General features: G+C 37.3%; 1 protein-coding gene across 3 annotated transcripts in view; it reads left to right on the top strand.

The window, feature by feature from the left end:
• The window catches only part of LOC111158354 (SOS Ras/Rac guanine nucleotide exchange factor 1), a 175,767-nt gene that overhangs the window by 137,638 nt on the left and 13,570 nt on the right, over nt 1-24,559 (top strand). For all 3 annotated transcript variants that reach the window (XM_022520337.1, XM_022520338.1, XM_022520339.1), the window contains exons 18-19: nt 23,078-23,250; nt 23,470-23,586. In XM_022520337.1, the coding sequence (XP_022376045.1) occupies nt 23,078-23,250; nt 23,470-23,586 (290 nt within the window). The remainder of the gene's footprint in view (nt 1-23,077; nt 23,251-23,469; nt 23,587-24,559) is intronic.

The following is a 24,559-nucleotide window of genomic DNA, read 5'->3' as shown; positions in this document are numbered from 1 at the left end:
ATTTAGCGTGCTGTCTTCTGCATATTAACATAGCTATATTTTGAATTCCTAAGGTTTTGAAGAACTGTGCAGTGAAGTATTATCAAAGAATAGTTCTCAAGTGAAGGAGACGAGGCAGCAGGAAAAAGTCACTGCAGCTCCTGTTCGAAGTAACCTGGACCAGGGATTTGATGGGAGAGTTGGCAGCTACTGGTACAGAGAAACTGTATGGAGGGAAGGAAGCAGAGCAGCTAGTGAGCTTGGTGAAAACCTTGGTGCAGGGATTTGAGAATCTGGTAGATATAATAACGAAGAAAAACCACAACAGAGCTTTTACTATTGCTCATACTGAAATTCACGTGGGGTTATGGTTGAGAAAGAGGTTTGTGGAATTTACATCCATAAGCAAGTGATAAACAGAAAGAGAAAGAGACTCTCAAAATAGCCGGTTTTCATGTTCTCCACAAATATTTGAGCTCATGTTCTAAAACTAAACCAACCCGGCTTTTGTATTTTTATGTGTTTGCCTTCCATCTGTCTCTGCAACATCCTTTTTTTAAAAGATTTTATTCATTTATTTGACAGATCATAAGTAGGCAGAGAGGTAGGCGGGGGGGGGGGGGGTACGTGGGCGGGGGAAGCAGGTTCCTTACTGAGCAGAGAGCCCGATGGGGGGCTCCATCCCAGGACCCTGAGATCATGACCTGAGCCGAAGGCAGAGGCTTATCCACTGAACCGCCCAGGTGCCCCTGCAGCATCATTTTATAATACAGGTAGATAGCTGCTGCCTCAGAACCAACAGAGAAGGTAACACTCGGCCTTTATCATTGCCTGAGAGATGTAAGTAGGTAGTGCTTTGTTTTCTTACAAAATTATGTAATCTGTACTTATTGGTGTGTATTTTTAAAATACTGAATTATCTTAGTCCTTCACCTCATCCGTAAGATACAGGTTTCCAAGGGTTAGCGTGACATAGTACACGTGAGAATCACTGAAAGGGGGAAATTAATAGAGATAAAAGTAGCTTCTGGAATATGTACCCTTTTTTTTTTTCTTAATAAAATTTCAAATACAGAGATGTCCTCAAATACAGATTTCTTTTCATTCATTAGCAGTTTTGTACCGCTTGAGACTAAAAATGGAGTCTAAATCAATACAAGACGGGGAATATATGCAGCCTGTCAGATATTTTTTGAAAGTCCTTAAACTTTTGCCAAGTTTTCTTGGTTTATTTTTAGCTTTTGCTGTTTTTTTTCTTTTTGGCAAGACTGCTTTTATTTCTCATCAAGCTAAAAACAACTTAAAAGTTGAGTCACTTTAGAATTTAGTACAACAGTGATGATTGTGGGAGTGTTTATTTCACTGCCCGCTTCACGAACTCCTCTTCTACATAGAGTGCACAGGAAGGTCCAGCTGCTACTTCCTACAATCTGGAAGAAGGCTTAATTACGGAATCACAACTAGACAGCTAATTTTTTAATGACTCTCTAGTGCCCTGAACCGGATTAGCAGTTTGCAGCTACATTCTGAATTAATCATTTATTTAAGTTTCTGTAATGATTACATAACTCATGGGATTATTCTTTGTATTTATATGTCACAGCTGTGGAAACCTGAAGGCATCCTTTAATCCAGAGAGGTTATGTGATACAGTAGAAAAAAGCATAAAATTAAGAGTCACACAATCCAGATTTTGGTTCCATCTCTGCCACTCTACTGTGTGACCTTGGATAAGTCTTAGTTCCTTCTCTCATATGTAGAAAGGAAAAACATCAGCGCCACTCACTTCACAGAAGTCATGTGGAATAAATTCTGTGAGTGCCCTTTGAAAACGTTCCGTAACAGAGATCAGTTGATATGATCCCTGTGACCTAAGTGGCGCCGAGGCATATCATGACTTTCCCAGCATTGTCATTGTTACTAAGGTACTGAAACCAGATGTTTTGGTTGAAGATGGAAAGACCATTTTAAAGTCGTTTGCTTTTAAAAACAGGCAGTTGCCTTAAAAAAATAATTCATTTAGAACTTGCTTTTATTCTGTTTTTCAGTTTTAAAGTAGCTTTGATAGCCCAAACTCTTCAGCCTAACTTAGGTGGCATCTGAGGAGCAATGGATCTGAATATTTATTTTAGACTTTTAAACTATTAATAAGCTTTTCCTTTAAAAAAAAAAAAAAAAGGTGGTGGGAGAGGCCAGCCTAAATTGAGAATACAGCTCAGGGATCCTTGAGACACTGTCTGCTGAGGGCCTGGGCTCGCTCTCCCTCAGTGTTGGCTCAGCGTCTCTACCATGGCCACTGCTTTGCTTCCTAAACACATGATGTTTTGAGTAGCCTCACCTGACAAATAGATTTGCAGAACAGCAAGTAGATTCTTGAAAGGGAGGATTGTGATGAAATCGATATAAATCTCTGTTTTTAAAATCTCGTACAGCCTTCTGTTCTAAAATCTTTTCTTCTGGATGAGACATTAGTCTTTAACGTTTGAGGAACTCTGTAACTGAAGACAAACAATAAGATACCAACAGAGAGGAAATTACTAAAGGATTGTATATATTTAAATTACTGTTATCAATAACCCGCTAGACTTGGAAGGTAAAGGTGGAGAGGGGCATTTAAAACCAGTATGTTTTTATTCTGTGAATTTTCTTTAATTCAAAAAAGCAGTATAAATCCAAGGTTGTCTGATATTTAAATCAATTCATTATCTTGATTGCCATGTAAACCAATACATTAGGAATAGATTTCTGTGACAAATCCATGCATTTGGTTTGGGGGAGGGAGTTTAATATATTATCATTATTTTATGCTAAATTTAGCGTGGTTCTTAGAATCAGCCTAAGTAGAAATTTTCCAAACAAATTAACTCTGATCTTGGGAAATCCTGTGCTAATAAAGGACACTGTACTCACAAAGGATCCAGTGTGAAGCCTAACAAAAATAAAGGTACTTGCTACTCTCAATGAGTTCATCATTAAATTAGAGCTTATCTTTGTGCAATTACTTTATAGCTTGTTGTTATCAAGTTCTCAAATGAATTTGAGATTAAAGAATATTTAGAGTTTTACAAACAAACAAAAATAACAAATTAGAGTTTACCAGTCCATAATGTAAAAAATAGGAAAAGGATGCGCCCAGTAAAAAAGTTAATGAATTCTTCCCTCCTTCTTTTTAACTTGCAACTAAATGTTGACCTTGGTGAAATTGTAGTTATAGAAGGAAGTGATTTTTGTTTGTTTGTTTGTTTGTTTCCCTCATTATGGGAAGATGTCTCTCCCCGTTTACGCAGAAGATGACAGTCCCGGTCTCTAGTGCCGATGACAACAGCAGTCTTTCTCCGCAACTTGGGAGAAAACTGTCAAGATGGAGAAGGCCAGGCCGGGGGAAGTGATCACACTTAGGCAGCCTCCTGATTTACTTCATGGAGATGTGAATGAAAAGTAGGCCCTCTCATGGAAAGGGTTGGAGACTCCTACTCTTATGACTGAACTCTTAGCGTGACTACTTGAAATAAAAGGAATTAAGTTGTGAATAGAACCAAATCCACATTCTCACACATGTCATGGTTTTAATAACTTCCAGGTATTCGTAAGCTGCTTCTAGCAGTTTTAAGACCTCTAGCGAATAAAATCATTGAGAAACTGTATTTCTTGTAATCTACACATTATAAGATCCAGTTTCAGGTTGTGTGCTCTGTTAACATGATATAAAGCAATCTAGATAACTGATCCTAGATAAACAAGTCTGGATGTCAGAAAAAGTAATGGGTTATTGCTGCGGCCTTTCTCTCATGAGGGAGATAGAAACCAACTGAAATGTTCTGAGATCCAGGTAGCAGGTGGGAGCTTGTTTCCATGCTCTTTGCCTTTCTTTCTTCCCTTTGCATTTCTGCAGCCGATGAGGACTTAAGTTCAGCTAGTCAGAGTGTACAGAGGTCAAGAAGTAAGTTGATAGAGAATCTCAGTGACCACAGTTTGCCACTAATTTAGGAAGCACTCAAGCTAGCAGTTTGTTAATAAAGTCCAAAGCATTCTATGTGGTCAGTAGATTTTGGGAATTTTAAGATTATTTCATCTCTTTTGAAAATGTTAATAGTAGCTTTAATCATTCTGAATCAAAGATTTTAACAAAATAATTTTCCTTTTTTCTTCTTAGATCCCAATTTTGTTCGGACATTTCTTACAACATACAGATCCTTTTGTAAACCTCAAGAACTACTGAGTCTTATAATAGAAAGGTCTGTTAATGTAAAACGTTTAATCTTTTTTTTTAAGAGATTGAGCTAAGATTCTATGTTTCTCAGAAATAAATTATAGGAGCTTTGAATTGTAGTTCATGAGTACTTTTTAAAGAAATAACATCTCTTAAATGACCATTTATTTTATAATCTTTTTGTTTTGATTATTAAAGTATAAAAATAAGCTTTTTTTTTTTCACATGGAAACCCAGTACTTGAAATTTCAAATTTATGGAATTAGTCAAGTTAAAGAACCATATAAAAATACATAATTTAGCTTCTGAAAATTTAAAGTTTGGTGATTTAGGTATTCTAAACAGAACTTTTCAAATATATCACATGTTGAAGAAAATGGAGCTTAACATTAAGTGAACAAATACCATAATCAAGAAAAGTGTTTCAGCCACCCAAGGAACAGTCAACTCTTTAAGGGTTACCCTTAAAAAGTGTTATGTTAGCTGATTCAGAGTGATTACACAAGCCAAAAATGAACAGCAGTCCCATAACTTGATAATCACATTTATTTTTAGACTTTGCATGTATTCTTTATCCTTTATTATGTTTCTCATTTTTTTAATATTGGCAAGTATTTCGTTTTTGAAAATTAAAATAAGATCATTAACCTTTATATTATAGAAGCTTTACTTGTTTTCGCTGATATGTATGTATATCCGTAGTAATTTTCACAGTTCTCTCTGTATTGTGCTGACTAGTGAAAAGGTGTATAGTTTTCTGTTTGTATACTCTGGTATTACTAGTATTTTCATTAGTTTGTTCTGTTTTATGTTAGGTTTGAAATTCCAGAGCCTGAGCCCACAGAAGCTGATCGCATAGCTATAGAGAATGGAGATCAGCCCTTGAGTGCGGAACTAAAAAGGTTTAGAAAAGAATACATACAGCCTGTACAGCTGCGGTAAGCAGTAAGGAAATAACTGAAGTGACGAAGTCTGTAGTGAACTTATGTTTCAGAGTTGAAGTAAATAAGGACCTTTCCCAAACAAGGAGGAGGTAACAAGTAAAATGAGTGAAGTGAAGAGCAATTATCAGAAATTATTGTATAAGTCTTAATTAACATAGAATCTTGAAAGTGGTAAGCCACTACTTACAAAATCATTTAATTTGGAAAGAATTACTCTGTTTTAATTTGTACCGTTCATTGTGGTAAACACCTATGTCTGAGTTCTCATGTAATTCAGTTATTCTTTTGTGTTAATGCCATAGAGTATTAAATGTATGTCGGCATTGGGTAGAGCACCACTTCTATGATTTTGAAAGGGATGCAGATCTTTTGCAGCGAATGGAAGAATTTATTGGAACAGTGAGAGGTATGGTTTTTTTAAGTGCTTAGTTTTATATGTAATAAAAGTTCCAATGTGGTGACTATCAACTGACGTCCTTATTGTTCGTGTTAAGAGTTGTTAAGAATGGTGGCAGCACAACCGTTTGAAAAAGTTGAACATTTTCATGAAACAACATGTTGACCTACAAATTGCTCAGTAATCATCCTGTTGACCCAATGTATTTTCATTTAGTAAATCAACTTAGTGATTACTTTGGAATTGGACAGAAAAAGTCTCGATTTATGCTGTTTTTCCACTTATCTGAAGCTATGTGTATCAGAGGACAGTTAGGAACTGGTGTGCCATCAGAACACCTCTGCTGGAGACCGGCTGATTCCCAGTTAGGGGAATAGAGCATGTATTAGAGAGGCCACAGAGCAGATTGAATTGAGAGCCAAGAAACAAGAGTTCTGTTCTGAACACTGCCACTCACAAGATACATGACTTTGGGCAAAACCACTTTGATTTTGTAGACTCTGGTTTCCTCATCAGTAACGCGAGGAGAGCAAGACTCAGTGATGTCAAAATTTCCCCTCGAGTTTTAAAGATTCTATGACTGTATAGGTCTAAGAATGTCCTAGACAAACTTGATTCTAATTTCCATAGTGTACTGTAAATGAGAATCAGAAAATAAAGGGGTGAATAAGAGTACTTTCACGCATAGTACAAAACGGCCACATCAAAAACGCACACTAACGTGAAGGAAATATCCTCTGGTGCTGTTTGGTTTATAAAATACAATGTTAATTAGATTAATAATGGATGTGTATCCTCTGTCCTTATGAATCCCATATATGCAATATTTTTTTTTAATGGAAGATTATAAAATAATATTTTGAACTGAAGTTCGGAACAAGAGAGGTGAAAAAATCTATGAATAAATTACTTTCTAATTTTATTTTGAAAGGATATGGAAGAATATGTACCAGACTATTAACAACGGTGACCCATGTGAAGAAGACTGAGATTGGGATAGGGAATGGGGAAATGATAAAGGGGAACTTCCATTTTTTTATTTTGATCATTTGAACTTTGTAAGAGCAAAGCTATATTTAAGTATCACTTGTCTGATTTTAAAATATTTTAAAAGGATAAAATATTGAGTGAAAAGTATTTAAATGTTATTTAAAATGTAATGTATTTCAGGTAAAGCAATGAAAAAATGGGTTGAATCCATCACTAAAATAATCCAAAGGAAAAAAATTGCAAGAGACAATGGACCAGGTCATAATATTACATTTCAGAGTTCACCTCCCACAGTTGAGTGGCATATAAGCAGGCCTGGGCACATAGAGACTTTTGACCTGCTCACCTTACACCCAATAGAAATTGCTCGACAACTCACTTTACTTGAATCAGATCTATATAGGTATGTAATTTAATATTTAAGCTGAAAAATCATTTCAAAGGAATTAATTTTTTAAATGAAATACTGGTATCTGCCTTATAGGGATGTTATAAGACATAAATGAGATAGTACATGAAGTGTGTGGTAGGTAATACAGCCTTGATCCATAGTAGGTCTCCCCTTCTTTCACTCCCTGATCTGCCCACTCTGCCTGGATTTGCACCTTCTCTCTGTCTGCAGTCACTCCTAGCTGGTAAAGCGAAATACAGATCCCAGCTTTACCAATCACTGGCTTGGTATTCTTGGGCAATTTAGCCTTTTTGTTTAATTAACTTTTATCACTCTCTGTCCGTTAGCTTCCTCGGGATTAAAATGGGGCTAATAATAGTACCTGTAACTGGGGCTGTCGTGAGAGTGAAAATAGTCAGTATATATATACAGTGCTTAGCACATTGCCTAAAGCAAGGTCGGGCTCAATAAGTTAGCTGTTGCCCTTGTATTTGTGAACTGAAGTCATGGCCAGTCATAGCCTTTTTTAGTTTTTCTATGTTGACATAACTACCGTCTCAGTCCATTTCTCATTTTAAATGGGGACTATTTAGAAGTTAGAATTGCAAACAACTTTTTGTAATAACTAAATGAAAAGAACTAAATTTATAGATCTCCATCCACTTCAAAGATCCTCACTATTCCCAAAGACTAATGTAAGAATCTATTTTATTTATTTACCAAGACCTTTCCGTGATAGGGTTTTCCCTGCTCCTTTAGAGGAAAAAAAAAATCAATAAATAAGATTTATGAATTGCAGTGATTACTATATCTTCAATGAACTGATTATTATAACAGATACCATTATTTAAAAGAACCATCCCGAATTACATTGCCACCCTAATTCATTAAATAATATTTATAAGTGCTGGGAAAGATATTATGAAAAAAATCCCAATGTGGCCAAAAGCAAAATGTTATTATAAAGTGATTAAGTACACAGGTACATGCGTAAAAATATTTTTTAATCTATAGAAAAATACCCATAATTGTAAACTTTTGTTACACCTTGTTTTCATAAACCTTTCTGTTGGAGTTAAAAGAAGGCTTAGGTGGGAGTTTAGTTTTATTTACCTCATTTACTTAATAAAACAGCATCCTAGAGGGAAAAGTATCATGTAGAATTATGTCTTGATTTTAGAGCTGTACAACCATCAGAATTAGTTGGAAGTGTGTGGACAAAAGAAGACAAAGAAATTAATTCTCCTAATCTCCTAAAAATGATCCGGCATACCACGAATCTCACTCTGTGGTTTGAGAAGTAAGTATCACTGACATTCTCACATTTCGTAGCTGTCAGCTATTATGATTTTAAATGCAGTTCTGTTTGAATACATCTCAAGTTCTTTTTTGTTCCTCTGTTCCTCCTTTCTTTTGCACTGAGTGGTTAGTTTTCTAATATAGCATTTTTATTTCATTAATGATTTTTTGAGGGTTTGTTTAGTGAATACTTTAAAGTTTACCATCTACATCTTATCAGAATTGCTTGAGATTTATACTAGCTTAATTCCAGGGATAGACAGAAATGTTCCTCCTATATAGCTGTATTCTCTGTTTCCCTTTTTGTGTTATTATCCTAATATGTATTCCACATAATAATGATGCAGATCTAATAATATATTGTAACAGTTGTTGCTTTGCCATTTGTTACTACTTTCTTAGCCCATTATACTTTGCTCTCACCCACGGCCTCTGTGTAGTTATTGGCAATATATTGCATATATATATATATATATATATATATATATCTTACAGGTCCAACATTACATTATGTACACATTATTTTATACAGTTGGTTTTTAAATCAGTTAAGAGAAGCAATAAGAACAAATATGCACTTACAGTGTCTTACATAATCACAGATTTACTGCTACCGGGGCTCTTTGTTTCTGTGGATTTGTGCTACCATATGGGGTTCCTTGCTGTCAGCCCAGAGAACCTCCTTTAGTATTTCTCGTACGGTGGGTTTGCTAGCAGCAGATTCTCTGTTTTTGTTTATCTGGGAAAGTCTTTATTTTGCCTTCATCTTTGAACAATAGCTTTATCTTCAAGTTAACTGATTATATCTTCTGCCAATTCAAATGTACTATTAAGCCCCTTAAATAAGTTTTTTATTTTAACTGTTGTATTTTTGAATTTCAGAGTTTCCATTTGGTTCCTTTTATCATTGCTGTGTCTTTTATGATACTCTGTGCTGCACATTGTCATCCTATCTTCTTATACTGTTTAAATCACGCTTTCTTTAATTCTGTGAACATATTCATAATCGCTACTTTGAAATCTTTTTCTGTTAAATCTGTGTCCTTCTCACAGGCTGTTACTGTTCCCTGCCTTTTTTTTTTTCTCTCCAAGAATGTATCATACAGTAGTTCCCCTATATCCATAGAGGATTTGTTCCAAGGCCCCCGGTGGATGACTGAAACCATGGATAGTCCTGAACCCTACATACACTATGTCTTTTTCCTCTACATACATACCTATGATAAAATTTAATTTATAAATTAAGCACGATACGAGATTAACAATAATAACATAGAACATTTATAACAATATAACAAAAGTATGTGAATGTGGTTTCTCTCTCTCAAAATATCTTCCTGTACTGTACTCACCCTTCTTGTGATGCTGTGAGATGGTAAAATGTCTGCCTGACGAGATGAAGTGATGTGACCGCCCAGACAGTGTGGCCTGGCCTCAGGCTACTCGTGACCTTCTCACGATACCTCAAAACGATGATCATCTGTGGGCCTATCAGCTTCCTTCATTGTTCTCCAGAGCACCCTTAGGTTTGAACTTCCCCATAGTTGGTTGCAAGAGACAAGAGAGTAGAAGCTGTTTGAGCCTGCCCTCTCGAGCTCAGGATGATGGCAAGCTTCTCTGAAACGTTCCTGCTCTAACAGCTGAATGTGGGGTTTGGGGGCGGTGCGTGAGGTCCTTTTTGCTCACCTCTCCTGGCATGGAACCGCGGCCTCAGGAACCAGGGAAAGACTGTCTTCCCGGCATTCTCAGTGTGCCGCATTCCCGTGAAAGCCTAGGTTCCAGGTCAGAGACGGCAGAAGAAGGGAGTCCCCACTCCTCAGTGGCGCGCCGCAGGGATTTAGCCTCAGCCGCCCGGCAGCTGGGGACCGGATGAGAAACGTGGAAGTCCTGTTCCTCCAGAGAAGAAACCGCTCCAGCTGGGAGCTAGGTGGGAAGGGAGGCCTGAGTTCTCGGCTGCGCTGTCTGGAGCAGACTCTTGCCCTCTGCTGCCAGAGGTTCTCTGAGAGGAAGGAGGGAGCGGGCTTGGTTCAAATGCCATAAACTCTTGCCTCTCTTACTGAATTTTTGTAGATTTTCCTAAAGAGATGTTTCTTCATTTGCCATCTGCTCTTAGGACCATTTCCAGAGACTTTAAATGTTGGGGGGGGTATTTATATTATGTTTGTATTTTTTATACATGTATAATTTGAGGAGTGGGTGAGCAGCGCTGCTTACACTGTGATACCGGCAATCCAGCGTCTCAGTGCGGTTTTACAGTTGGCGCCGCCGAGTGGCATTTTATACACTGGCCATATTTTTTTTCTGAGTAATACAGTGTAATTAGTTGACTCATATTTTATAAGGGTGATGTGAGGTTCCCACAGATCATACTGGAATTATCAGAACAAGAGGCCAGTGACATAGGGAATGACTAGAACCTAAGCTGGAATGTGGACAAAGACTTGAAAGCAGTTCCTAAAGAGAAGTAAGCATTCCAAGTCACTTGTGTTATTTTATGTTATTATCTCTTAGCCTCTAAAAAGTAAAACTTGGGGGGCACCTGGGTGGCTCAGTCATTTAAGCGTCTGACTCTTGATTCTGGCAGTCATAATCTCAGGGTCGTGAGATGGAGCCCCACGTCGGGCTCCGTGCTCAGCTGGAAGTCCACTTGAGAGTCTCTGTCTCCCTTTCCCGAGGGACCCCCCCCCAGCCCCTGCTCTCTTGTTCCCTCTAAAATTTTTTTAAAAAATCCTAAAAAAAAAGTAAAACTTTAGAATTTTCCCTCTAAATGTTGCTTCCTGATTTCTTCATTATCAGATTAATTATACTTAAGTATGCAGAAGACCTTTTCTATCATAAATAATTAAAGTTTATGTCCGTAAGGAGGAAACAACTGATAAGAGAAACTATTTTCATCTCTGTTCTGTTATTTTAACAGATGACTGAAAAGAAGGCCTTTTCCTGCACTTTTTCCTTTTACTTTTTTTATAATTGTTATAAGAGCACTTAACATGAGAGGTACCCTCTTAACAGATTTCTCAGTGTGTAATACAGTATTGTTCATTTATAGGCATAATGTACAGTGGATCTCTAGAAGTTATTCATCTTGCATAACTGAAATTTTATACATGCTAGTTGGCAACTCCCTATTTTCCCCTTCCCGTAGCTCCTGGCAATCATCATTCTATGCTTCCATAATTTTGATTATTTTAGATACCTCATATGTGTAGATTCTACAGTGTTGGTCTTTCTGTGACTGGCTTATTTCACTTAGAATAATGTCTTCAGTGTTAATCGGTGTGGTCACAGATTGCAGGATTTTCTTTTTAAGGCTGAGTAATATTCTATCCTGTGTTTATACCACATTTTCTTTATCCATTCATCCATAGATGGGCATTAGAATTGTTTCCACATCGTGGCTATCGTGAACAAACACTGTAACGAACATGGAATGCTAATATATATCTCTTTGAGACCCTGACTTCAGTACTTTTGAATAAATAACCAAAAGTGGAATTGTTGGATCGATCATATGATAGCTCTGTTTTTAATTTTCAGGAACATCCATACTGTTTTCCATATTAGCTATACCAGTTTGCATTCTCCTCACCAGCATATACAAGGGTTCCAATTCTGGCCTTTCCAGTTGAGAAGTTCTTGTTCGTTTGCTACAATGGTTCTTAGCCATGGATGTACATTAGAATTGGAGTCATCTATGGATGAATTACCCCAGATTTACCTGGTTTTTACAAAAACTCCACAGGTCATCTCAGTCTGTATATCTACATAATATCAACTGAAATAGTTAAACAAAAGATGTAAATATATTTGTACCTTTTTAAATGTCCAGCTAACTAGTTAGCCAGTGTATGACATATTTCTAGAGATCCAGCTGCTTTAAACATGTAAACATGTTATGTTTAATTTGGTAGCAAGGCAAATTCATTTTGATAGTTTTACGATAGTTTTTTTCTTGGTGGCAGGTTACCTTCATTGGAGAATAATGTAATTTTCACCTTTACATTTTAAAAAACGTTTAATATTGATTTATATTTATTTTTCTATTTATGTATTCTGGTCTTTTCTTAGATTATAAGTTGTTTAATATTACATTATCAAAAACCAAGTTTAAAATGCCTTTTTCTTTCCTGATGATTAGTAAATTTAAAAATTATCTCAAATATTAGTAAATGCTCACTGAGGAATTTTCTCTTCTTGAGCACAGTATGCTTCCTTTTAGCTATTTACTGGAATTTACATACCTTCCAAGGATTCTTGGTATTTAAATGTAAAGTTTTTGACTTTTCTTCCTTAGTAATTTAAAAAATTTCATTCTTAATTATGGTAAAATACTTTAATTGACTTTCTAACATTTCAGTGCTTTTTTAAAGAGCTGCTCCTAGAAATGTAGCTAATTATTTCTGTATATCAAAGAAAGAATCAATCACTAAAAGCTTGCAGTTAGATGAACAGGAGGCACAGAATTCTTGAGCTCCAGAATCCGTTCCCCTAGACCAAGCATGTACATTCAACAAGACATTAGGCTCATCAGTTAATTCTAATAGAGTAGGAAAGTTAGGGACTGTTTCTGCTGTGTCAGTGTGAAAACAGTGAAGAGCAGCATGCCTGGCTGAAGGCACCGCCTCATCATCCAGTCTCCTGCTAGTTACCCAGCCTCCTGAATATCCACGCTGTGTAGTTCCTCTGTAACCATGCCCCCCACTCGACATTGTTTTATTTACTAAATTTCTTAAATCATAGCATTGTTGGGAAAAGTACAAATTTAATGCATTTTTTTGTCTTTGATTCCCAGATGTATTGTAGAAACTGAAAACTTAGAAGAAAGAGTAGCTGTGGTGAGTCGAATCATTGAGATTCTACAAGTCTTTCAAGAGCTGAACAACTTCAATGGTGTCCTTGAGGTTGTCAGTGCTATGAATTCCTCACCTGTTTACAGACTAGATCACACATTTGAGGTAGGTTTGTATAGGCATTTTTTAAATGAAGGGTCAGAATTTTAATAATTGTGGTCTTCAGTTTTTAAGTGCCTCATCTGTCTTTTGAGTAATACTTTAAAAGATAAAATTGTCTAAATTTTGTATTGAATTGATTGCATTTTATAAATTAGGCATTCTCGTTAAAATGTATTCATAGGTCCTAGGCTAGGTTAGAAGATGAAAAACATTTTAGCACTTTATGTAACATATAATTAAATGCTCTTGTAATTGTAAGGAATTGCAAGATAAACTAGATTTCTCTCACACACAAAGACACACACACACACACAAACACGTACACTCCCCATAAGTTTGTTCTAGGACCGATGGGGACAGTGTCTTTGAAACAGTTATTATCATTTCTAAGAATCAAACTGGTACTGTTGTGTTTGAGCTACTCTTAGCCTGGCATTTTGGGGGGAAACCTGTGATTCCTTTTGTAAACTTATGCTTCCTAAATATTGTTTTTTTCATTGTAGCAAATACCAAGTCGCCAAAAGAAAATTTTAGAAGAAGCTCATGAATTAAGTGAAGATCACTATAAGAAATATTTGGCAAAACTCAGGTCTATTAATCCACCATGTGTGCCTTTCTTTGGTGAGCATTTCTTGAATTTTTATTGTGTTTCTGGATAAAGCAAGACATGTATTTCATTAAATGACTGAATATACATATGTGTAATATACCAGCAGAAAATACTTATTTAGTAAATAATTAGCACCTGCATCACCATAGAATTTTACTCTATTAAGAGGACTTTTAACGATCATGCCCAATATATACATTCCATTTTTTATTTCCATCTTGGGCAGCCATTTGTTATCATATAATGCTCGTTTGTGCTTTTATATTCATAGAAATATTTTCTGTTGAATCTTAATAAACCAAACACTCTACAGAAGAGATATGGCCATACTCATTTATATTTATAATCCTCTTTCTTGTAAGTAGTTTCACGTAGCTAAAAGTCATATAGCGCGTGTATCTTTGAGCCCACATCTTTTGCACACCAAAACTTTGCCCTTTTTTCTTGCCCTTCTGCGCCAGAGGAAGGAAGTACCCTTTCCTTCCTTTTAAGACTGAGGCATGTACCATCTAAACCTTCACCCTTCGTGTAGGCGCCTCTATCCGACTCCGTCACCGGATTCGCTGTATTTCATAGCTTTGGTATCTCTTTCACAACTGGTTTCTTTTCTCTGTTTTTATATATGCTCTGATGGTTCTTCCTCTGAATGCTTACAAATATTATGCTCTCTATTACACGTATTATGGTTTAGGTTTTTTAGTTCCTGGTATATTTACATCTAGCCTTTTCTTCCTCTACAGCTATATATTTTCCACAAAGCTTTAAGTTATACTGCACATAATTTTTTGTGTTACCTCCTGTGTTATGTGTTACCTCCTGAAATTTTTTCATTTAGCATTCATACTTTCCCATAGCTTTTGTTCAGGCTTTACAACCAACCACTTTTGTATTTCCTTCTCATCTTTTTTGCTATGCACATTGTATATAGTCATAATTATATGACATGTACACATTATTATTTACTTCTTTAACTTATTGTAGCTTAAATACATTGTCATGTTTTATCAGCCTACATAATGTCATTTGTAATGGCTACATAATATTCCATAAAGTTGGTATGACAGTTTATTTAACTGTTGCTCTATGATTAGATACAAAGTTTCTAGCATTTTTGCTTTCCTAAATGATGTTATAATCAATATCTTCATATTAATGCCTTTCGTCTGTATTTGAGAATATTTTTTTGAACTAGGTAACCAATCTAGCCAGATATTTTATATCTAGCTGGGAATTTCTCAAGTCAAAACTTCATCAGTCAGGGCGCCTGGGTGGCTCAGTGGGTTAAAGCCTCTGCCTTTGGCTCAGGTCATGATCCCAGGGTCCTGGGATCGAGCCCCACATTGGGCTCTCTGCTCCGCGGGGAGCCTGCTTTCTCCTCTCTCTCTGCCTGCTTGTGATCTCTGTCTGTCAAATAAATAAATAAAAAATCTTAAAAAAAAAAAAAAACTTCATCAGTCTGCCTTTTTTATTTTTATTCTTGGATATATAGTATTTAAAATTCTATAATCTGTCCATCTTTCCCATTAGGATTTCTGTTGTTTCTAACCTTAGAAAATTTTTCCAGGCTAGTAATTTAATATTGCAGCCATATTTTCTTCTGGCTTTACAATTATATTTAACTCTTTAATCAAAGTCTCTTTTAGATATCATATGAAACCTTCAAACTTATGTCTCCACCAAATTATTTGTTGACCCATGTTTATTGGGTAATTTTCCTTAGGCCCATTTATATATGGTACCTCTTTCTTTAATAAATACTGTTTCCCATTAACTTCTTATACTGGTGCCCCAGTTTTTAATGACTGGCACTTTATAATTTGTGATTCTCAACAAGGAGCAATTTTTGCCCCTCAGGGAACACTTAGCTATGTCTGGAGACACTTTTTGTTGTACATGGAAGGTGCTAGCGGCTTCTAGTGGGTAGAAGGCAGGGATGTTGCTAACATCCTACAGTGCACAGGACAGCCCCTGACAACAAAGAATTATCCAGTCCAAAAGGTCAGTAATGCCCAAGGCTTAGAAACCTTGCTTTATAGTGTTTTCATGTATGACAAAGTTGGTTCTTCAATGCTGCTTCAGTATTTTCTTTGCCAATTTTGTCTCTGAACTTTAAAATGGGGAAGGGTGATAATTCCCCAAAATACAGTTAGAACTGTCTATCAGTTAATTTGGAAAGAACATTTATGATACTTAACTTTCTCCTAAGTATTTTTGGTTGTGAATGGTATTCATTTTTTAATAATCAGTTACCCTTAAATCTAAGAATTTTTAATTTCCTTAAATTTTCTAAATATTTAATCATGTCTCTTCCTTTCATCTTATTTCTGTGTTAGGCTTTACGACATTGATTATACCTTCCCAAACAAAGATTAGACAATAATGATAAAAATAGGTAGTTCTGTTTTAATTTCAGTTTCAGTGGGAATAGGTGTAATTCTGCTATTTGCTTGATTAGAGGCTTTTTATTATGTTAAAGTTTCTTCGTAGTTATCTTCTGTGTTTTTGTTAGCAAATACATTTACTTTATAATAGTTTTCCATCTTAGCGGGGGAAAAATAATTTTTCTTGCTTGGCAGATTAAAATTATAGATTTACTAATCCTGAACTTTCCTATTTACTAATATTAAACCTTATTTATTCGTAATAGGTTGATCTTTTAAGTGTACAAATGAATTCTATTCATTATCATTTTATTTAGGATTTTTATATTCATCTACATAAACGAGATTGGTCTGAGATTTTTCTTTGTGCTATGTTTATCAGCTTTTGTTATTTTAGTTATGTTTACTTTGTAACATGAGTTCAGTAGCTTTTCATCTTACTCTGTTCTGGAATATCATGAAATGATCTAGCCTTTACTCTGAAAGAGGACAACAGAAAAACCATCTGGGCCTGCAGTCTTTTGTAGGATGTAATTCTTTTTTTTTTTTTTTGTTAAGATTTTATTTATTTATTTGTCAAGAGAGAGAGAAAGAGTGAGCACAGGCAGACAGAGTGGCAGAGGGAGAAGCAGGCTCCCTGCGGAGCAAGGAGCCCAATGCAGGACTCGATCCCAGGACGCTGGGATCATGACCTGAGCCAAAGGCAGCCACTTAACCAGCTGAGCCACCCAGGCGTCCCAGGATGTAATTCTTTAGCAACATTTTCATTTCTTCCTTAATTTCTTTCTATTTCTGCTTTCTGCTACACACTTGTCTCATTTCATTATTTTAAAAATACTAGTAGTCAGTTATATCTACCAAAACATTATTTTTTAAGTTGTCCTATTTGTAATATATCTTTCCCATTTCTATTATTTGTTTTACTTTGCTTTTTACTTCAAAAAGATAAAATCTTTTTTTTTTTTTAAGGTTTTATTTGTTTATTTGACAGAGAGAGAGAGAGAGATCACAAGTAGGCAGAGAGGCAGGCAGAGGGGGAGAGGGAAGCAGTCTCCCTGCTGCGCAGGGAGCCTGATGCGCAGAGAGCCTGATGCGGGGCTCCATTCTAGGACCCTGAGATAATGACCTGAGTTGAAGGCAGAGGCTTAACCCATTGAGCCACCCAGGCGCCCCCAAAAAGATAAAATCTTAAACAATAATTACTCTCTTCTTTTGTTTTCTATATCATGTATTACTTTTTATCATTATTCATTTATTTTTTTCCTGAGAACTTTTTGTTCCCCACCTACGTTCTTGGCAAAACTATTGAGTTCATTTATTTTCTCTTTCTGGTAGAACTTTTTTTTTGTTTGTTTGTTTTGTTTTAATTATAAGAATACAGATTGAGGGGCATCTGGGTGACTCAGTTGGTTAAGCATCTGCCTTGGGCTCAGGTCATGATCCCAGGGTCCTGGGTTCAAGTCATGTGTTGGGCTTCTTGCTCAGTGGGGAGCCTGCTTCTCCCTCTTCCCTGCCCCCTAGCTCATGCTCTTTTTCTGTCTCCCTTTCTCTCTCCCTTTTCCTCCCTCTCTCTCTCTCAAGTAAATCAATAAAATCTTTTTTTAAAAAAAAGGTACAGGGGCGCCTGGGTGGCTCAGTGGATTAAGCCGCTGTCTTTGGCTCGGGTCATGATCTCAGGGTCCTGGGATCGAGCCCCGCATCTGGCTCTTTGCTCAGCAGGGAGCATGCTTCCCCCTCTCTCTCTCTGCCTGACTCTCTGCCTACTTGTGATCTCTCTCTCTGTCAAATAAATAAATAAAACCTTTAAAAAAAAATAAAAAATAAAAAATAAAAAATAAAAAAAAGGTACAGGGTGCCTGGGTGGCTCAGTGGATTAAAGCCTCTGCCTTCAGCTCAGGTCATGATCCCAGGGTCCTGGGATCGAGCCTCGGATCGGGCTCTCTGCTCAGCAGGGAGCCTGCTTCCTCCTCTCTCTCTGCTTGCCTCTCTGCCTACTTGTGATCTCTGTCTGTCAAATAAATAAATAAAATCTTTGAAAAATTAAAAAATAAAAAAAATTTTAAAAATGTTAAAAAGGTACAGATTCAGTCAGATTTAATTTTTAAAATTGAATATATCTTACATAAGATCTTGTAAGCTAGAAATGTAGATAGTGCCCTATGTGGGCATTACAGAAGATGCACAGACCTTCCACAATTCCAAGAGGAAAGAGTATAAAGACAATTTGATAAGGAGTTAAGGAACAATTTAAAAATAGTTTACAAAAAGAGAATGAAGAAGCAGATGTATTAAAGTCAGTGTATTTGAAGTGTGGTGACTATGGTGTGAGTTCATACAAGGGAGCCTTGGAAGGACCTGGGTCAGCTTGATACTCATTTCATGCAGTCTGTACACAAATATTTCTTGACTACCTCTGAAGTATCAGGGGCTGTGTCAGGTGCTTAGAAAAAGTGAAAACTACATAGTCCCTCTGTGTACTTACTGAGCTTCTGGTCACACTACTTGTGATGGGCACCACTTGTGAGAGGTGAAAAGAAACTTGAGGGCCTGTTCATCCATCTCCCTGTGTGGCCCTTGCTATCCCGTCCCCCTGATTGATGAGCACTGATTCACACAAACTGAACTCACTAAAGTACTCTCTCACAGACTTACGAACTTACATAACTGATCTTCATAATATGTTGTTAAGTGAAAAAAAAAGTTTCAGACCTCTAGAGTATGACTGCATTGTGTTTTAAGTTCAGCCGTGTGATCTGGTGAGTGAACACAAGCATGTAGCTAGTTTGCTAGGTGCAGACCTAGCCACCCGCCAGCCTTCCTACCCGTTTGTACTTATCTTCCTGGTTATTGAGCCTTTCGTGTTTCAAGGTCAGTTCTCCTACCTCTAAGAAGATCTTGTTCCCCAGTTCCTGGTTAGCCACACAGTCTCATGGTTCTGACCAGAGGGTAGAGCCAGATGTTCTTGCTGCTGCTTAATTCTGTCTCATCTATATTTGTAGCTTGCAGAAACTCCTTCCAGATTCTTATCCTTAATTCTGGGGACTGGGTTTTTGGATTCTTTCCCCCTCTCTATGGGAGGGTCAGGGATAGTATCTGACACTTTTACTTCCTCTGTCACCTTGCCAAAGTTCTTATTTTTTTTAAGATTTTTTTTTTTTAATTTATTTGACAGATCACGAGTAGGCAGAGAGGCAGGCAGAGAGAGAGAGGAGGAGGAGGCAGGCTCCCTGCTGAGCAGAGAGCCCGATGCGGGACTCGATCCCAGGACCCTGAGATCATGACCCGAGCTGAAGGCAGAGGCTTTAACCACTGAGCCACCCAGGCGCCCCACCTTGCCAGAGTTCTAATGCAGGGCTTTTGCTGGCACTACACCATTTACAGAATAAAAGTCAGGCAACTTCTCTTCTGAACTTTTCCCAGACTGAGTCTGTATCTCAATTTTTGTCCATATACCAAAGTGGTATATATATATATACACACACACACACACACACACATATATCACTATCTATAGATAATATATATAGGCAAACATTTCCTCTAAGGTAAAAGGACGTAGATTCTTCCTTCAGCCAAGCCTCACCTCTGCACAAGCACCCCAGCCTGCAGCATTGGCTTAGCTCAATAGCTCATAGCACAGCTCTTTCCTGTCATACAGTTCTATAGTTTCATGTCCTCCTCCTGTTTCTTGTCAGTCTGCTTCCTCTCCACTCTTGTTTCCTGCTGTTTTAGGATTGATTCTTATGTCTCTTGCATCCTGAGCTGTTCTTCAAATGCTTTCTCTTCTATTCTGAAAGAATCCACTGAGCCACCCAGGCGCCCCTGTGCTGCTTTTTATTCATTCAGGAACAGTGTTAAATGCCTCTACATACCAAGCCCAGGGCTAGGTGTCAAGAATCAAGAGACAAAACACAGTCTTACCCTCAATAAGCTCTCTTCCAAGAGCAGAAAAATAAATAAATTACATGTAGTAAATGTAATATTGCATCACAGAAATGTATCAATTGAAGTATGAACCCAGAACCTTGAGCAGCCAATTTTTCCCTAGAAAGGCTGGAAAAGGCATCAGCAACCATGTGAAACCTTACCCCTCTTCATTATTTATGGTCTAATGCTCTGCTTTCCCTCTCCCCAGACAGCTGTCACCAGAGCAGGGTATGTAAAATGATCTATTGAAAAAAATTAACGTTCAACAGTATATGATATTCAGGTCTATTTATACATTTGTAATACATTTTTTACTTAAACTATATATAGAGAGAGAGAGAGGATCCATGCTTAAACATTTTTTTTACTGATGGTCGTGTATGATCAACAAAATTTGGATACCACCTCTTTGATCATTTGTTTTCCTTTTAATTAGCCATTAATATGTCATAAAATAACTTCCAGATTCTGTCCTGAGCTCTCCCAAAATGCTACTTGCAAGCATTTTCACAACTTCATTCAAGTATACTTTCAACAGCTACAACATCCCATAACTGATTATCCCCCATGTTCCCAGGGGCCGTCCTTATACCACCACCCAGTCAGCCAGCCAGGCACAGAGCGGAGTCCGCCTTCCCACCCGCCCCGTCCCTGCCCTGCCCGCTTCAGTTAATCCGTTGTTGTGGAGTCTGCCCCTTAAATACGCGTACACTTCACTGTGTCCTTGGAGACCCTCAGACAGCCATCATCAGCTCACCAGGACCACGTTCATCCTAACTGCTCGACCTGCTTCTAATCTGAACTCCTTCTAACCCATTTGGCTTCATAGTACAGCCAGAGTAATCCTTCTAGAATGCAGAGATGCTAATAGTCTCCTAACTGTGAATAAAAATTAAGCTCTTTTTAAAAAAGGCTCTTCATGATCCAATCCAGCTGCTGCTACCCACAAACCCTTCACAGTTGGGCTGTCAGTGTGTGACCAGTATGGAAAGTTGACTCCAGGCTGCCCTGAACTATGCGTACTATATGGATATGTGTGTCCGACTGAACACTGAGCTGAGTGCATCATGCGACAGAGTGTAGTGGAGCATATAACTGGCTGCAAGTAAGAGCCAGGTGACAAGCAGATGTGGACAATGAAAAGCCTGTGCATATGAGAACACATGAAACATCTGTCTTACGAATGCGAATCAAGGGTAGCCTAGGTGCTAAGAGCGAGCCAACAAATACACTTAAAAACTGGATACCTTTTAGAACCAAACAGGCATTGATGTCTATCATGTTTCATTATTGCTGACTTGCTCACTGAGTTTGAGTCATTTAATCTTTTCAAGAAGGTGGCCAGATATTCTAGCATTTGAAAATAGGCCTCTATCACAAAAGCCTTCAGAACCACTGAACTGTGATCAGAACAAAAGGGCCTGTTGTTTTGTTCCTTCTGCTCCTTCTCCTGCTACAGTGCACAACCTGTAGCAGTGGGGGGTCAGGACTCCTAAACCCTTGCCTGTGTCTGTCTTCAAACCCTGCACGCTGCCTCCCCCAGACCCCACACCAGACCCGTCCGCTCCGGCCGTACGGTGCAGCATGCTGCCTCCGACATGCCTCCCAGGCTTCGTCACAAACCGGTGCCTTCAGACACGCTGCCACTCTGCTTACAGGGTCCCTCCATCTCACTCAATTAAACTGCACCTCATTTTTGAGATTTACTGTAAACATCACTTCATCTGTGATGCTTTTTCTGTTCCCACCTACCCAAGGCAGAGTCAGGCACGCCTTTGTGACCTCCTAGCATCTTACGCGTGACCACTGATATAGTACTTACCCAGCTGTACTGTGGCCCGCATTCAAAGCTCTGAGCTCCTTGAGACCCGGGACTGTGCGTCTCGTTCGTCTTTGTATCTGCAGTACGTAATGCAGTGCTGGGCGTGCAGAAGAGACTCAGTGCTTGTGTACTGGGGGAATGAACTCAGATCTTCAGACACACCCTCTCTTTCCCCAAAGCATCACAGTCAGTACTTTAGGGGAAAAGGCAGAAGCTTAAGAGAATAGGCCAAGACTAGCAACAATCGCATCAACAATCACAGCCACAACTAATTAAGCATTTACTTTTGTCAGACCCTATTCTAAGCATATACATAAACTTACTTACTTCTCAAAGCAACCCTGCTATCGTCATTTTACAGATGAGAAAACCAAGGCAGAGAGAAGCTAAGCAACTTGCACAAGACCACACAAGTAGAAAGCAGCAGAGTCGGCTCCAGGACCTTTATGCTAGAACAGAAAGGAACTAAGGTGCTCCTGGCACCAGAGGGCCTTGTAAAGAATGAAAGACCTGTTGTTTGGGTCCTTTTCCTCCTCCTCCTCCTGTGCACAACCTACGGTGATGTGGAAACAGGAGCTCAATTATGAGACTGCCAATTATGAGACTAATTCTAGAAGTCCTGAAGACTAGAACAGACATAAATTATATGCAATACTGTGTTCAATGGGCTTGCAGATCCTTCCACATTCCCACGAATAACTCTACCCAACAGTACTATGTCTGAATTACAAATCCTAACAGCCTTTGAGTAAGCAGAAAATATGATCCCTTAATTTAACATTTTCCCCTTTGGCCAGAAATGTGTGTTATTAAGTGATGGGTTATACTCAAAGTTCCTTTAACAGGACAGTGACTTATGTCAAATACCATATGGTTTTGGAGATATGGAAAATTGAGTTATTCCTCCTGATAAAGCCGTTAAATTTTGTTAAACTTGGTCTCCCTTTTTCTCCTGTATTTATTATACTTAAGTGCCACAGAAGAATTTGATACTTATAAAAATATCTCTCTTGATATTTAGTTATCTGGTTTCTCATTGAATGGAAATCTGTGCTTTAAATCTTTGGTTATGGTGATTGAGATAGTACAATGTAATATGCCTATGATTACTGACAAAGAAAAAGAACTAGCTGGTTCCTTTTTTATCCTTAAAATAATTTTATTATATCTTCTAGGAATTTATCTAACTAATATCTTGAAAACAGAAGAAGGCAACCCTGAGGTCCTAAAAAGGCATGGAAAAGAGCTTATAAACTTTAGCAAAAGGAGGAAAGTAGCAGAAATAACAGGAGAGATCCAGCAGTACCAAAATCAGCCTTATTGTTTACGAGTAGAATCAGATATCAAAGTAAGTTGAATTATTTGAGGATGCATCTTTCCAATTAAGTTGATAAACTGGCTGATGAAATGCAGGTTTATTTCATAGAGGAGATAAAGGAAAATAAAGCTAAAAATAACTCATATTTTCTTATACTGTTAAATGTTTTCTTAAGTTCTTTTGTGAATTTCTTACTGCATTTTAAATACTTGATATTAATAATTGTTTATTTCTTTGCATTTATTTTAGAGGTTCTTTGAAAATTTGAATCCAATGGGAAATAGCATGGAAAAAGAATTTACAGATTATCTTTTCAACAAATCCCTAGAAATAGAACCACGAAATCCTAAGCCTCTTCCAAGATTTGTAAGCATTCACATTTCTGTTTTTTTCATATTTATATATTTTTGCAGTTATCTGTGTCTGGTGATGTCATCACTACCATAGTTACGCAGATTAGTTTTCCACGAGGGCATTCAGGGATGAAGTGTACATGTGATGGATAAAAGTAATGAATAAATGCTTATTAAGCATGCTCAGGAATATCCCACTTGACTGCAAATAAGTGAGCATTATTAGTAATCTAAAAAAATCCTGATAGATGAAGAAATTGGCAAATACGTTTTTTTTTTTCTAAACAAAAATGTTGAGATGTAAGGGCAGGAAATTTGATTAATTTATACTAATTCACTTATAATAAACATATGCATTTATGACTTTTTTCTAAAGTAATGACTTATGAGAACTTTTAACCATGAATCATTAGCCATAAAAATAACAAGTTTGGTTAAAGATGCTTTTGCTGGGAAAGTAAAGTTTCCATTGTTTCTCAGTGCCTGGCCAGTTTTACATATAGTATCATCACCACACTGGTCTGAATATAATCTATCTTGTTCACAAGAAAGTAAAAAAATCAAGAAGTAAGTATAAATGGCTCCCTTAGTAATCAAGATAAATTTCAAAGTCTCTGTAAACTAAAGGTTATGCAATTAACTCCCAAGAAAATTTCTCAAGGCCTAAAATGGTTTTTTAAAAAGATGGATTAAAAACAGCAAATTAGACATAGCTATATAGTCGTGCTCCAAAGAGGCTTGCTAATAGCACTAAGAAAATTTCACAAAACTAACATACACACACACACAGATGAAAACTGAAGCAATTTAATGCGTTTGTAAATAGCTCAAATGATTCCAACATCACAGTATTAACAGCATCGTAAGATATCATAGTTCATAATAACGATCCTGGCTTTTCCAGCAAGGTTAAATTAGTTCAACAAGGTCTGTTTAAAAAGCCAGAGAAATCTACAGCATATCTTAGAAATATTTCCATTCAAAAA

This window comes from Enhydra lutris, unplaced genomic scaffold (assembly GCF_002288905.1).
Source record: "Enhydra lutris kenyoni isolate GAN:26980312 unplaced genomic scaffold, ASM228890v2 scaffoldscaffold59, whole genome shotgun sequence".
NCBI lineage: Eukaryota > Metazoa > Chordata > Mammalia > Carnivora > Mustelidae > Enhydra > Enhydra lutris.
Note: the sequence above shows the minus strand (reverse complement) of the source record. Positions and strands in the feature narration are given on the sequence as shown.